Raw genomic sequence first — 15,553 nt, 5'->3', positions numbered from 1 at the left:
CTCGTAAGGCTTAATGTATGGTTATCGATTCTGTGATTTTTGTGTTTTAAGCGATGAAAAAAATGACCAACATGGCGGCGGCCAGGACTCAAACTCCCACTATCCATTGCGGCAATACGGCCGCGTGAGCAGTCTGCTGTGTTGATTAGCTAACATGCAACGCAAAATGAAGCGTTTAGAACGCTAAAGAAGACGGACACATTGCGTTTGTACTTCCGCTGGCCTGTTAAAATGATAGAATTGCTAAAATTACATCAAAGTTGACTCGTCAGCACATTTTCACTTCCTCATGTGGGACATCTCCCCTCTCTTTGCCTGGAAGAAGAAATCAGGGTCCAGATGTGCTGACGAGTGCGTTTGACAGCAGCAGAAGATGAAGTTTGGAGTCGGGACGGGACTTCAGGACGAAGCTGCGCTCTCCTGCCTGCTAGTTTTGTTTCTAAACTTGTTTCTAAACGTCAGTGCCTTCAAAAGTCAACTCTTCGCCAGACATGGAGGCTCGTCTCACTCCGTGTGCCCCGTCAGCTATCAAACTTTTTACTTTGACCAAAAGGTGGGTTCAGCTTGTCTATACTTCTCTAACACGTACACCGATGTCTTACTTTTATTTGGAATGTTTAAAAACTGCATCTTGTCGTTTAGACACGATGCGTTTATGTGGAAACTAAACGTTGCATTTGCCTTTGGGGATTTGGTAAGAGACTGTGTTGATACATCACAGCAAATCATAGCAATCTCCAGGTTACGTACGTGCTGCTGTAGTGTGTAAGAAGTCAGATACTACAGGAAGTACTACAGGAAGTATATCTTTGTAGTTCTTCCATTTCCAAATATAGAACCGACTCATAGATTATGATAGATAGCTTATTTTAAGTAATGCTTACTGAATAATTGTTGTCATAGGGACAAGTTTTTAAGTTTGTAACTCAAAAAAATATGTTAAGTCAACTGACTTAATCATTTTATTCAAAGTAGTTTAATTTGTTGTCTACTTAATTATAATAACAATGCACACAGCTTTTTAAGTAGCAGTAACTTTATATATATACTATATATATGTGTGTGTGTGTGTGTGTATTATGTTACCAAGCTAATTTTATTAAGTCATGGCAACTTGAATTTTGTTTTAAGCTTACCAACAATAAAATTTGAGTGTATATGACATTCTAAATTAAGTTCATGTAATAGCCAACATTATTATTTGAACATAACTTAAAAAATAAAGTTAGCAACTTGGAAAGTTCATCTAAATCAATTAATTACATTTTTTACATTGAAATGAAGACCAGAGATCATCTGCTTTTGTCATTTCTTGAATGTGTGCCTTACGAGGACCTTCCTCCTGTCTGCTGGCCCGTGTAGTCTTTCCCTTGGACTTCCTGTAATGAGCAACAACACCAATCACCCTTTGGCTGGATGCCTGAAAGCGTCTCTGGGGGTGGGTGAGTTCATGTAAACCAGTTGGTGCCGGCGGTGCGGCCCCCGGCACCAACTGGAAATATAATTTTACAAGAAAAGATAAAACAACAAAATCAGCCAGTATGAGTATTCCAAGAAAAAATACTTCAGTTTACCAGAATCATTTTTATTTATTCCTGAATTGTTTTAACCGGCTTGTTATAATATCTCTTGGACATGACTGACATTATATAGACATGAGTAAAGAAAATATATATTTTTGTAAAGGTTGGAATATTATGAGAAATGGATAAAGTTGGGATATTTTTAATTAGGTTGTGTTATATAAAGTTATAATATTATAGTCAAAATATTATGGGAAAATAAAGTTGCAGAAACAATAAAAATAATACAATGGAGGCATATGGGAATAAAGTCATACGATGAGACGGACATCAGGAAGCCCAGACAAGAACATTTCCTCCACCCCCATTGTCTTGTCCTGTTGTTGTTCAGAGTCTCTTCCCCCAACAAATGCAAACCTTAAAGTCCTTGAAGACACAAAAGCATCATCCATCATGCAGAGGAACTTGTCACGCATAAGGAAGCTGTGGTCATTACTGCAGTGACCAGAAGGTGGCGACACTTGCCATGCAAGATGGCGTCTTTCTTCCTGACCCTGAGATAAGTACATGAGTGATGAATCATTGGAATTCATAGTCAAATATTTGACAAATAATAAAACAATAATGAAGTGAAGTGAACCCCGACTAAAGGGGAAGGATGGCTGACGTCCTTTTGAAAGGACGCGTAGTAAGATAGAACACGCCTCCAGGCCAATGCTGTCATGCTCCGCCCACACGCTGCCCCGCGCTGCAGAGTCCGAGATGGCTCTGACTCTTTCCGCTGTCTCTTCAAACTTTGTGTCCACGCAGGGTGTGGCGATGAAAGTCTTTCCAAGGTCGTCTTCCTCAAAGATGGAGAAAGAAAGGTTAATCTTTCTTCTCGTCTTCCTCCCAGATCGACCACTTTGGCTTCCTAGAAGACGGCACTTTCAAGCAACGCTACCTCGTGGCCGACAAGCAGTGGCGTCAGCCGGGGGGGCCCATTCTCTTTTACACGGGCAATGAAGGCGACATCGGCTGGTTCTGCAACAACACGGTGAACACCCCTGCGTTTCCCACAGGACTGCTATCTATCTGTGGCATTGGCTTGACCTCATCTTATTTGCATCATGAGCCATTTCCGCATCAGTGAACATATCTCACCCATAGTCAGCTGGGATAGGCTCCAGCATACCCCGCCACCTTAGTGAATGGATGGAATGTTTACATATGAATGAATGAAGCACGGTCAGGATGATGATGTGTCTTTGCTCCAGGGCTTCATGTGGGACGTGGCTGGGGAGCTAGGGGCCATGCTGGTGTTTGCAGAGCATCGATACTACGGGGAGTCCATGCCTTTTGGACCCCACTCTTACAGCGTGAGCCCACATCACCTTGTCTTATTGGCCTGTGGCATCTGGTAACAATAGAAATATTTATTAAAGAATATCTTTGGGCTGTATGGCGGTTGAGTGGTTAGCGCGCAGACCTCACAGCTAGGAGACCCGAGTTCAATCCCACCCTCGGCCATCTCCGTGCATGCGTGGGTTTTCTCCGGGTTCTACGGTTTCCTCCCACATTCCAAAAACATGCTAGGTTAATTAGCCACTCCAAATTGTCCATAGGTATGAATGTGAGTGTGAATGGTTGTTTGTCTATATGTGCCCTGTGATTGGTTGGCCACCAGTCCAGGGTGTACCCCGCCTCTCGCCCAAAGACAGCTGGGATAGGCTCCAGCACCCCCGCTACCCTTGTGAGGAAAAGCGGTAGAAAATGAATGAATGAATGAAAGATTACATTTTTTTACCTTATTTCCTTTTTGAATGTTCACTACATATTTGAACATATCTATATATTTATTGAATTTGAATATATATATTGCTTATATACATACACAGTATAAAGTGAACGTACCCTGACAGCCAATAGAAACGTTTTATTTTGAGATCCTTAACTGGATTCTCTTCTTATGAATCATTTGTTTAGGATATTGGCGTAGAGAAACAAAAATCTAACCTTTCAAGAATCATTTCAAAACAAAAACTATGCCTGTTTATGACTTGGGGGGTCAGATTAGCTAGTAACACTTAAAACAGGGGTGTCCAAACTTTTTCCACCGAGAGCTGCATAGTGAAAATAAAAGGATGTGGGGTCACTTTTACATGATTTAAACCAAGCTACGTAGATATGCTGAGATGGGATTTAGGTGTCCCTCAGTGTCCGTGTGTACACGTGTGTGTGGAAGGGCCACAGGTCCCCATACTTTGGTCCATGTGGTGTTTTGGGACCTCCAGCGTCTTTTTTTTTGACTGCAGGACAGCAAACACCTGAACTACCTGACCTCAGAACAGGCCTTGGCAGATTTCGCTGTACTGATCCAGAATCTGAAGCTCAGCAGACCCGGAGCCCAGCACAGCCCGGTCATCGCCGTGGGAGGTTCTTACGGAGGGATGCTGGCCGCCTGGCTGAGGATGAAGTATCCTCACGTGGTGATCGGGTAAGATGTGGGAAGCGTGGGGCCAGGATGCTAAACGCTGACCTTCTTGGTATTCTGCTTGCGTCGCAGCGCTCTGGCCTCCTCGGCGCCAATATGGCAGTTCACCGGTCTGGTGCCGTGTGGAGACTTCTACAAAGTAGTCACGCGGGACTTTGCCACAAGCGGCCCCAACTGCCACACAAACGTCCGAGCGTCATGGAAGGCCATCGATAACCTCTCCTCCACCGGTAAGCCCTGACCGCGTCACCCGGACCTCAGCCACTCTTCTGGCGTGTGGCGGATGTGTCCTTTGCTGTCCTGCAGCTTCGGGTCGCCGGTGGCTGTCGGAGGAGTTCGGCTTGTGTGTGCCGCTGAAGAGCCAGAAGGACGCCGCCGACTTCAAGAGTTGGCTGCAGGAGACGTGGGTCAACTTGGCCATGGTGGACTATCCTTACAAAGCCAACTTCCTCCAGCCGCTGCCCCGCTGGCCCGTCCAGGTACTCCTTCTGTTTACACCATGTCAGAGATGCCATGTACTCATGTACTGCACCGCACACAGCAACCTAGCATGACGCCGGGGGGGGCTTTTTATGTAGAATTTAACATGAAAAGTACAATGAATGGAAACAGTCATTTTACAAGAATAAAGTCAAAATATGACAAAAAAGTCACAATTATGAACTCATAATATTAAGAAAAATAACATAAATTTTGTACTATTTACTTAAAATATTAAAGAAATGGTATGGGAATAAAGTTGTAAGGTGATGGTGGCAATAAATTCCTAATATTTCATGATCATCTATGAAAATTAATGGAGTAAAAAGTTACAATAATTGGAAAATTCCAAGAAAAAGTGTGATGTTCAAATGAATAATATGCTTTTTCAGATAAATCTTTTTTCCAGAATTACAAAGTTTATTCTTTGTTTTGTTTCACATATGATGATGTCAATTTGTCTTCATTCATTCATTCATTTTCTGCCGCTTTTCCTCACGAGGGGGTCGCGGGGGTGCTGGAGCCTATCCCAGCTGTCTTCGGGCGAGAGGCGGGGTACACCCTGGACTGGTGGCCAGCCAATCACAGGGCACATATAGACAAACAACCATTCACACTCACATTCATACCTATGGACAATTTGGAGTGGCCAATTAACCTAGCATGTTTTTGGAATGTGGGAGGAAACCGGAGTACCCGGAGAAAACCCACGCATGCACAGAGATGGCCGAGGGTGGGATTGAACTCGGGTCTCCTAGCTGTGATTTCTGCGCGCTAACCACTCAACCGCCATACAGCCCATAGATATTCTTTAATAAATAATTCTATGCACGAGGAGAACATGCAAACTCCACACAGAGATGGCCGAGGGTGGAATTGAACCCTGGTCTCCTAGCTGTGTGGTCTGCGCGCTAACCACTAGATCGCCGTGCCACCCTCAATTTGTCTTGTAATATTTGTAATTTTAATTGATTACAGTTTTAGTATTTTTTTAATATTTTTATTTATTGTTTTTTTTTTCCCCTCATAGTATGAGAACTATATTTTTTCCATATTTTTCGTATGTTTTTCATGATGAGTTGTACTTGTAGAACTTGGCATCGGGAACACAGGCGGTGCTTTGACACGCCTGCTTTAGGGACACACGTTGCTGTTGCTGCACCTTTAAAAGGTTTTTTTGCATTCTATGGCAAGTTGGAAGCAGCATGATGAGGTACTGGTATGGTACCAGTGTAAAAACAACATATTGAGGTTAATGAACATTTGAGATGAGCGGACGGGGTGGGGTTATATAAAAAAAAAGTGCATGTCGGTGCATTCTAGTGTGCTCCCAAGCTTTTGTTGACATGATTAAAATTCACCAGGAAGGACCGTGTTGCGTTCAATGTGTCCTTCAGTGGAGCACCTCGGAGCGGCCTGTTGTCCTTTCAGTGGCCACATGTTCCACTCGGGAGCCCCCCATCTCCAGAAGAAGAGAAAGACGGTGGGCTCGCCGGGCCCACCAACAAAACACCCAACACTTGAAATGAGCACGTGACGTGGTTAAAACGTCAGGGGGGGTGAGGACGAGGATGGGCCTGCTAATGTATGCGAGCCTATGGGTGGTGTTTTTTAAAGACAAAGCTAATGTGATTATGTGAGTGAGTGTGAGAACGGCCCATTGAGGGCTTAGAGGAGGGAGATCTGTTGGCAGAGATGAATGTGGAAAAGCTAATCCTCGCTTTTGGAGCACCCCTCCCTCTTTCCTTTTTCACCGTGTAAATCTTTGCTTGGACGTGTCCTCGGCCGTCCCCATCCATCCACCACCACGTCGGCAAACAAAAGGCCGGGTAAGACGAGCGGTCGAGGAAAAACAAGAGTCTCTTTTGGCCTCGCCACTGCTGCAACCATAACAACACCACACAAAAATATTTATCATATACCACAATCATCCCAACGACCACTTCAAGCTTTTTTTTCATGCTTTCTACACCGCCAACACGAGGCTCCTCCCCTTGTTCCGACACCCCAGCCATAAATAAGGACCAATTTCATATGCAAATCAGGAGTTTTAGGTGAAAACAGACTTTGTAGTAAACAACGTGGACATGATGGAAGTAGGAATGTGCGCCATAGTCACTCTTGGATGCCATGTGGATCTGACGCCTGCTTTTATGGCTTTTCACTTGTTTTTCTACAAGGGCGATGAAAACATGTCAGGTGGGATCTCCTTGTCATGCCGGTAACGTTGGAAGCCATCAACGGAGAAGAACACATTCTTCCACCTTTCAATGTCCCATGTTTAGTGCTCTCCTGCCAATTCCAAACCTCGGAGGAGACCGGGCCTTGGAAGATGTTTCTTCTCATGCAGATGGCGTCTGATGGTTATGGGGCGGCCCTCGGCCCAGGTCACAAACCTTTATCTGGACCCGGAATGGTCCCGTGTCCTCTGGCTCGTTTCTGTGAGAAGTTTGAAAAGACTGTTTTACTGCGTCCAAGCTCAGCAGGCCTCTCTTATCAATCCCACCTTGTTGAAAGAGAGAAAGCTTTGTTGCCTTTGCCATCAAGAGATGATGACAGTGTGAATACCTGACACTAAATCACAGTCAGTCCTATCTTTGCCAACATGTCATCTTCTAAAGGCTGTGCTCTTCAACCTTTCATCAACTTGGAATCAAAACATGAAGTATTGTTTGTGTTTTGAAGGCGGCGTGCAAGCATCTGTCCTTCGTTTCCCCCGTGTCCGACGACCAGCTGCTCCACGGGATCTCCCAAGCGGCCAAAGTCTACTACAACTACACGGGAAGCTCCCCCTGCCTCAACACCTCTCAAACCGCCACCGGCAGCTTGGGCTTCCTGGGCTGGAACTACCAGGTGTCTGGCATACACTGCAGACCGCCGCCAGCGTCCATTTTTGCTAAGAACTTGTGTCTTCCTCCGCAGGCCTGCACCGAGATGGTGATGCCCATGTGCACAGATGGCATCCAGGACATGTTTGAGCCCGAAGAGTGGAACTTCCAGGCGTTCTCTGACCAGTGCAACGCCATGTTTGGCGTCCGACCCCGAGCTGGCTGGGCTGGCAGCGTTTACGGAGGGAAGGACATCGCCTCGTACAGCAACATCATCTTCAGGTACGTGTAAACATTCGCACCTGGGGTGTGTGCGTCGTCATCATCATTCTCTTCCCTGGCCCCCCAGCAACGGAGGCTTGGACCCGTGGTCTTCCGGGGGTGTGACGTACAACGTGTCCGACTCTCTGGTGTCCATTATGATTCCTGACGGCGCTCACCACCTGGATCTGCGCCGCGCCAACGACCTCGACCCGCCTTCCGTACGCGCGGCCCGCGTCTTGGAGTTGAGGTATTTTTGGAAGTGGATCCAAGATGCCGATAAAGCACGCCAAACGATGTCAAACTCCGGGTAAATGCCGCTTTCTTAATGCTCCTGATTGCAGTTTGGATGAAACTAAAGTCTCTTATGACGTGAGGTTCATTCATCAATGTAAAAGCCATAGTCAGAGCCGCTTCATTAGGTACACCTGCCGTCTCATGTCAACACATCCACTCCATATTTGACCAAGATCATTCTCCTCCATGGGACTCATCCCAATCACACCTGGGGTGTTCAAGGTGTGCCCCCCATTGCTGCTTTTTCTTGGCCCACGACACATTCTGAAAGGACTACAATCTATCTGTGGTGCTGGATGATGCCATCATCTCATTTGCATAATTGCCACAACGCATGTGTGTGCCATTATGATGAATGCTGTTGGTAGAGTTGGTGCGTTTTACAAAGTAGTGTGTTTGATATCATAGCATAAAGAATCCATTCCATTCATGTGATCATCAATTAGGTGGGGGGTGATGTACATATCAAATGGATTACATAATCCTGGCAAATATGATCAAATGTTATTTGAAAGCATAAGTCAAATAATAAAGCCATGAAAATAAACTTCCACGTGGCCGCGTTCGCCACAGCTCATCCTTCCGACCGACTGAAGCGTAGATCCTTCAGTGCGGATCACCACTGGACACCACAACCTCATATGACGTGTCATCGCCATGCAGTCCACACACCGTCCCAAAGACCGCCCATAGCATGTCAAGACGGCACATGCCCCCGCCATGTCTGCCATGGCAATGATGAGAAAGTCCATCCGCAGATGATGTAGCCTCCGAGAGGCAGCCCTGCTGTGTCTGGCCTCCTTGAAAGAGCAAGAGGAATTGTTAGGAGATTTAATAAAAGTCCAATCGGAGGAGGCCAATAACGCCACTAGCGGGAGGTTATTGCTGCTACGCCCGCTGACCTCACCCCCGCGGGCCGGCCTGTGGGACCCCCTCCCCGGGTCGCATTCACTCACCCAGCGCCCCTGCTAGTAATGTTATGAATACAGCTCCTGGGGGCGATGGGGGCTGCTGAAGAAGGTTAAAAGTGAGGAGCCATGGAGTCTTTTGTCCCTCACTGTGAAGTTGACTTTTTCATGTCCGGTGTTGGGCTGTAATCACGTTAAAAAGAACATTTACTAGTTTGGAAATATGTTCTGATGGAAACATTCAAATTTTAATTCATTCAATCACTAGCACCATTTTACACCATTTTTACTCCTCTTTCAAGGAACACAGGATATTGTTTTAATATTAAGATTAAGATATGCCTTTATTCGTCCCTCAGTGGGGAAATTTGTATTGCACAGCAGCAAGTCAGTTAAGCAGTACAAAATACACAATATAGAAAAATAAACAGTATAAACAACCCAAGTATTAACAAAATCAACAGTTTTTCCCAGAGTTATATACAATAAAGTATGTAGATAATATGAAACGAGATATGACCAGTCTATACACTGAGATCTTGTTAGAGAGTTAATATGAGGCATTATGGAAATACTTTGCATAGAACTTAGTATATTGCATTGAAAGCCCTTAAGTCTTCTGGGGCTATTTGACATACAGTAAACCTCGGATATATCGGACTCGGATATATCGGAAATTCGCTCACAACGGACAGATAAAAAAGAACCGATTTTTCTGTAATGCATTTCCAATAAAAATTCATTGCATATATCGGATTTTTTATAACGGATTTCGCCTATTTCGGACAAAATCTCCAGTCCCGTTCCAATGCATTTCCATGAAATTTCCCTGGCATATATCGGATGGCCGCATCGTTATGCTAATCTTGTTGATGTCACTGGCTATTGTCTTTCTCCTGGCTCCAGATTTAGGACAAATATAAAAGTGAGTGACGTCAATAATACTAGCACAGCAGTGAATGAGATCTTAACCTCACTATTGGAAATAACGTAGGCCTGACGGGCGTAACAGGGCCTAGCTTAATTAACAATTTGTTATGCTCAGAGTCCAATAAAGTTCAATTCTCATTACCTTACGTCTCTTTTCATTGCCCAGTCCAGGTATATTGGAAACATAGTCAAGGAAGTGCCTTTTTAGAACGGATAAAATCCCATTTACGCATATACCGGATATAAATCTGATATATGCGTAAAACAGACATTTTCCGGTATACGCATATAACGGATTTCGCTTATATCGGACAAAACCAGTGGGAACAATTGAATCCGATATATCCCAGGTTTACTGTATAACATACCAAAAGAAAGACTAGACTCCCACCTTGCATCAGAATAACCAAGATGGGGTTCTACCTTTTACCATTCTTTAGCAATCAGTAGTCGAACATGGGTACATTTCAGGTAAATATCAGTTCCCAACTACAGGAGTAAGGGTTAAAAGCAGCTTTCAAGCATTCATTCATTTTCTACCGCTTTTCCTCACGAGGGTCACGGGGGATGCTGGAGCCTATCCCAGCTGTCTTCGGGCAAGAGGCGGGGTACACCCTGGACTGGTGGCCAGCCAATCCCAGGGCACATATAGACAAACAACCATTCACACTCACATTCATACCTATGGACAATTTGGAGTGGCCGATTAACCTAGCATGTTTTTGGAATGTGGGAGGAAACCGGAGTACCCGGAGAAAACCCACGCATGCACGGGGAGAACATGCAAACTCCACACAGAGATGGCCGAGGGTGGAATTGAACCCTGGTCTCCTAGCTGTGAGGTCTGCGTGCTAACCACTAGACCGCCGTGCCGCCCCGCAAACCTGTCACTTTGACACAAATATTGTTTGCTTGATGCCTGATTGACAGCTCCAAAATGGAAACAACGATAGCACTGTAACACAAGAACACATTGACCGTAGCCATACAACACGTTAGCTAGGCACGCCTGTGGAATGATGCTAAGCTACATGCTGGATGGGTCGCCACTTTGTCACAAGACTCTTTAGACGCCTGTGTTGTCGAGCAGATATACTGCCAGGGACAGGGACAGGGTCTGGGGATGGGGTGTGTGTGGGGGGGGTGAGGTTTCTCAGGACGCTGCGGGGCGGTGGGCTCGCTGTGTGACGGCAGCCATCAATCAAAGATGTTATTCGTATTCAAACAGCAGAGTGCGTCGCGGCTCAGAGGGGGGGACCACACACACTACTATATAGGAAGAGATTAAAACCCGGGGGTGTGCAAACCAGATCACATGATCACACATGATGTGTGTGTGTGTGTGTGTGTGTGTCTTAGGTGGGAACAACATTTCAATGACTATTTTTGTTTCTATTCTTTTTTTTTTTGTTTCTATACAAGATGGCCTCCCTCTGCCCCCTCCCCCAAACAATACAAGCCTGTTTCCGGGATGTGTGCGTCACAATATGCCATGTCAGTGACTCACCAGCTCAACGACCTTTGACGGAAAAAGATTGAGGAGGTAGAAAGTGTGTGTGGGGGGGTGATGACGTGGCTAGGTCCCAATCGTGCCCCCGTCTAATCTTCGCTGCACACCTTCCTTTCACCTTTATTGATTGGCCTTATGACTTTATGACTTTGTGATTATTATTATTATTATTATGCCGTTATTCTCAGAATAGTAACTTTTTCCTGGTTAGATGGAAAGTTTTCCTCTTTGTTGATTGGCTGATTTTCTTGCCAATCATAAAAAGCGTCGATGCCCCTGTCTCCCATTTTGTTATTTTTTTGTAATGTTTTCAGGCTTGGAGCGTCGCAACACAAACAATCTTTGTGTGGTTGCTCCACAGATAACGAGATCATCACTTTCACTGTCCTCCTTTCTCCCTGCCGATTAGCATGAGAAAGCAGTTTTAACAGCCCCCCCCCCTGCTTGTCCTTTGAGCAACGTGTCATCCCTCCAAGTTGAGAACACCTCCAGGAGGAGGAGGATCCTGCGGGAATAATTCAGCCAGGATGAAAGGCAGGGTTGAAAATAGTTGAAGTGCGTGTTAAAGCGAGTGGAAGCGCTGCTGGCAACATGGCGGCTCCTTTCAGGCCGCTGGCAAAGCCACTTCCTGTAAAGACGCCCCGCCGAGCCTTCATACGCGGCATTTCTCAAAGTCAGCGCGGCTCTCTTCTGGCACGCCATTCCTCCTTTCATTGAGCGGCTGGGCAGCTTTGCGGTGAAATGGACTGTTCATTATTGGAGGGGCATTTTACGGAGGGGCTGTGAGGTGCAATTTAATGAATCTGTGACACAAAGCTTCCTTTCATTGCCCCCGCCAAAGAATGGGGGCTATTTAGACTCTGTAGGGCTTTATGTCAAAGGCAGACCATAATAGTTGTCAGGCCGGGGCACAAATTCCCACTGGCCTTCATGGGAAGGCACCAGAAATCATCCCATGGCAGCACATGAAGACGCGAGCCCTCGCTCGGGAGGATTTTGGGAGCCGATGGCGGCGTCTGTCCTGAGGCGCAGATGTTCCCACGAGGTCGTCCTCATTTGTGGAAATTCCATCAGGCTCAAAAATCTTTGAGCCATCCATCTTTTCCCTTCAGGAACCCGAACCGGCTTGTGAATCTCAGACAATCCCTGCTGGGTGCAGGTGGCCCGGAACACGCAAAGAGTTAACTTTCTGACGCCCCTCCCCTTCAGTCCTCTGACATCACGGGGTCCCGCCCCCTGAAAGATCCGCTGGCTCCCCTCAGAGCTCCTCAGTCCAGCTGGGGAATGTGCGGCGGGAGGGAACATGCTCTGAGGAACCTTCTGGGATCCAGGCGGACGCCGCAAGCATGGCCGTTCAGACCGCCATCATGAACCCCCAGTTCATGAATTTCTGCTTCCTGGGCTCCACCATGGAGTATGACGTGGAGAAGAGTCCGGACGGGGGTCTCCTGGGCGAGGTGGAGACGGAGGAGGACTACAGGGAGACCACCAGGGAGCTGCTGAGCTTCATGGACTCGGCCTCCAGCAACATCAAGCTGGCTCTGGACAAGCCGGTCAAGTCCAAGAGGAAAGTCAACCATCGCAAGTACCTGCAGAAGCAGATCAAGAGGTGCACCGGGATCATCTCTCCAGGGCAGGACACCATGGGGAAGGGCCAAGGTTCCTCCAGTCCTCAAGCGGTTCAGCCCGCCGCCCTGCAGAGTAAAACACTCCCCAAGCGTGACGGCGTCCAGGCCAGCTTGCAGAGCCGCAGCCTGGCCGCCCTCTTCAGCCCAACCAAGGATGCCCGGGGGGAAAAGGCCAAGAAGCCCCCGTTGCGGCACCGCAACCTGCCCCCCTCCTTCTTCACTGAGCCGGCCAACTGCTCCAGAATGTCCCCCGTCTCGGGAATGTCGCTGAGGGACTTGGAGCGCTCCAACCCTGAGGCGGCGGACTTCTTTGAGCTGCTGGGACCCGACTACAGCAACATGGCGGGCGAGCAGGAACTCTACCCGCCCGTACGGGGGCAGACGGACATAGGGGGGATGGACGTCACCGCCCACGATGCCCACCACTGGGTCGGGGGTCTGTTGTACCCGGACCCGTGGACTAGCTGCTCGCCGCCACTCACCAGGAAGCTTCCGGAGAGCCTGCGGGCCAGCCCCGCCGCCCAGCCTGCGCTCTACTGCCATCCGGAGGCCGCCCCCGCCTCCGCGGAGGAGAACGCGCTGTGCTCGCTGGCCTTCTCCAACTTCTTCACGGACTGCTCCATACCTCATGTCAGCTACGATAGCTATTCATCTCTATGAGACGTCAAAGCAGCTTCTCCCTGCTTCTGGGGAAGGGGTTAAAGCTACAGTATGTAACAACTGCATTCAAACAACTATTATATGTAATAGTAAGACCTTCCAAATAACACTCGCTTGCATGAAGGACTCAGCCGTTATGGCTATGATAGCCATGGTTGCACTGGTGGACCAGCCAGGACCATCTCTCATGTTGTCTTAGCTTCGGGGATGTTTATTTAAAAGAACATATGTATATGTGTGTGTGTGTGTGTATATATACATACACACTATGTAACACAATGTTAGCATGTAGACTCACTAGCTCCTCCGAGAGTGTTCGTGATGCTTCCGAGTGTTCCTTACCGTTGCTTTAAAACGCCCGCACATCCGCGGGTAGTCTTTGTCTACCTTTCTAACACTGTGATGATGTCAGAGTGGACTAGCCAGCCGCTAGCGAGGTCACGCCATCGGTGGACAAAGCGGCGTTGTGTTCCCGCGTGAAGATGCCACGCCCGGCAGGAACATCTCCAAGCTACGTAAAAGCGTGCGGAGATTGAACGCTGAAATCCTTGGCAGTGGAGACGAAATAAAGCTGGTCTTTATTGCTCTGAAAATGCTGCCTTCTTGCCTTCTTTCTTTCTTTCTTTCTTTCTTTGTTTCTTTGTTTCTCTCCTGCAGAAGAGAAGCATGAAGACGTCTAGCCAAGTAAGAGACACCTTTTTCTTCATTCTTCTTGGAGTTCTTGTCTTTCATCAATGCCATGTAGGTTATGTAAGAGAATAAAACGCGAGGTGGAGCCATTGTCGTCTTCTAGCTACTTCTATTCACACTGGAAACAAATCCTACGTGACTGAAATCAATTGTTTGTTTCGTTAGAAAACGATTCCCTTCCATTCTGTTTGATTTGAAAGGGAAGATTGAAGCGGGAGAAGTGTCGCTTCCAGTTATGACGTCACCAGCAACACGCTGGTGTACCGCCCTCTGCTGGCCGCTGTCGTCACGTACACAAATGGACGCCTTCGCGTGCTTGTACAGGTAGTTCGTCACACGTGGACGTGGACAATAATCCAAATGTAGAGATTATTTGTCATTCTAGGAGGTGCTGATCGAAATGATAAAAAATGAGATTAAATTGGTCCATATATGTATCTAAAATAGTTTATAGTGAATAAAGCAAAGCAAATGTGTGTGTATATATATATATATATATATATATATATATATATATATATATATATATATATATATATGTGTGTGTGTGTGTGTGTATATGTATGTATGTGTGTGTGTATATATATATATGTGTGTGTGTAGTATATATACATATGTGTGTGTGTGTATATATATACATACATTTATGTGTGTGTACATATATATGTGTATATGTGTGTGTAGTATATATACATATGTGTGTGTAGTATATATACATATGTGTGTGTGTGTATATATATACATACATTTATGTGTGTGTACATATATATATGTGTATATGTGTGTGTAGTATATATACATATGTGTGTGTAGTATATATACATATGTGTGTGTGTGTATATATATACATACATTTATGTGTGTGTACATATATATATGTGTATATGTGTGTGTAGTATATATACATATATGTGTGTGTATATATATACACATTTATGTGTGTACATATACGTGTGTGTATACATACGTGTGTGTGTGTACATTTATGTGTGTATATACATACATATGTGTGTGTGTGTTTGTATACATATGTGTGTGTGTATATATACATATATATGTGTGTGTGTAAACACAATTTGATTCATCTTTACTATGAATTATGTAGATGTAGATTCATTTTATTCATTTTCAACAAAACCAGTTTTGCCAAAAAGAGCATTTTTCAAAAAGTGCTCTGAAATTGAAAGTGGTATAAACGCCACTAGAGGGCAGTGTGGCTCTACATGAAGGTGCACCATGGAGGCCGTGCATCAGATCAACAAAAAGGTAGCAGTGTACGGTATAACTTGATGTTCCATCCAGAAGCACGGCTTTCCTTTCGCTTGGGGCCTGCTCACAGCCATCATGGCGCCGCCGGGCCCCTTC

The 15,553-nt window shown here is 46.0% G+C and overlaps 2 protein-coding genes across 3 annotated transcripts; both read left to right on the top strand.

Annotated features, from left to right (window-relative positions):
* Positions 1 to 115: 115 nt before the first annotated feature.
* Positions 116 to 10,825, top strand: prcp (prolylcarboxypeptidase (angiotensinase C)). 2 transcript variants are annotated; one of them, XM_058079099.1, is made up of 9 exons: positions 116 to 553; positions 2,419 to 2,559; positions 2,780 to 2,881; positions 3,818 to 3,999; positions 4,069 to 4,226; positions 4,303 to 4,475; positions 7,162 to 7,329; positions 7,399 to 7,586; positions 7,654 to 10,823. In XM_058079099.1, the coding sequence occupies exons 1-9, from the start codon at positions 374 to 376 to the stop codon at positions 7,877 to 7,879; spliced, it is 1,518 nt and encodes a 505-aa protein (XP_057935082.1). In that variant the 5' UTR covers positions 116 to 373; the 3' UTR covers positions 7,880 to 10,823. The 2 variants fall into 2 exon arrangements, with proteins under 2 accessions (XP_057935082.1, XP_057935081.1); XM_058079098.1 differs by having other exon boundaries at positions 7,162 to 7,586; positions 7,654 to 10,825.
* An 18-nt stretch (positions 10,826 to 10,843) lies between these two features.
* Positions 10,844 to 14,679, top strand: LOC131134161 (protein FAM181B). The gene has a single exon (XM_058079106.1). It carries the CDS (start codon positions 12,557 to 12,559, stop codon positions 13,496 to 13,498), a length of 942 nt encoding a protein of 313 aa, XP_057935089.1. The 5' UTR covers positions 10,844 to 12,556; the 3' UTR covers positions 13,499 to 14,679.
* The last annotated feature ends 874 nt before the right edge of the window (positions 14,680 to 15,553 follow it).

The sequence above is a fragment of the Doryrhamphus excisus genome, chromosome 8, assembly GCF_030265055.1.
Source record: "Doryrhamphus excisus isolate RoL2022-K1 chromosome 8, RoL_Dexc_1.0, whole genome shotgun sequence".
Taxonomy (NCBI): Eukaryota; Metazoa; Chordata; class Actinopteri; order Syngnathiformes; family Syngnathidae; genus Doryrhamphus; species Doryrhamphus excisus.
The sequence above is the reverse complement of the archived record's forward strand: the minus strand, read 5'-3'. Positions and strand labels throughout refer to the sequence as shown.

What these genes read in the sequence shown, in the direction of transcription:
- prcp (XM_058079098.1), top strand. Translation starts at nt 374, where the DNA reads ATGAAGTTTGGAGTCGGGACGGGACTTCAGGACGAAGCTGCGCTCTCC. An exon ending in TGCCCCGCTGGCCCGTCCAG is followed by an intron (nt 4,476 to 7,161) that starts GTACTCCTTCTG and finishes TGTGTTTTGAAG; the next exon opens with GCGGCGTGCAAGCATCTGTC. An exon ending in TACAGCAACATCATCTTCAG is followed by an intron (nt 7,587 to 7,653) that starts GTACGTGTAAAC and finishes CTGGCCCCCCAG; the next exon opens with CAACGGAGGCTTGGACCCGT.
- LOC131134161 (XM_058079106.1), top strand. Translation starts at nt 12,557, where the DNA reads ATGGCCGTTCAGACCGCCATCATGAACCCCCAGTTCATGAATTTCTGC.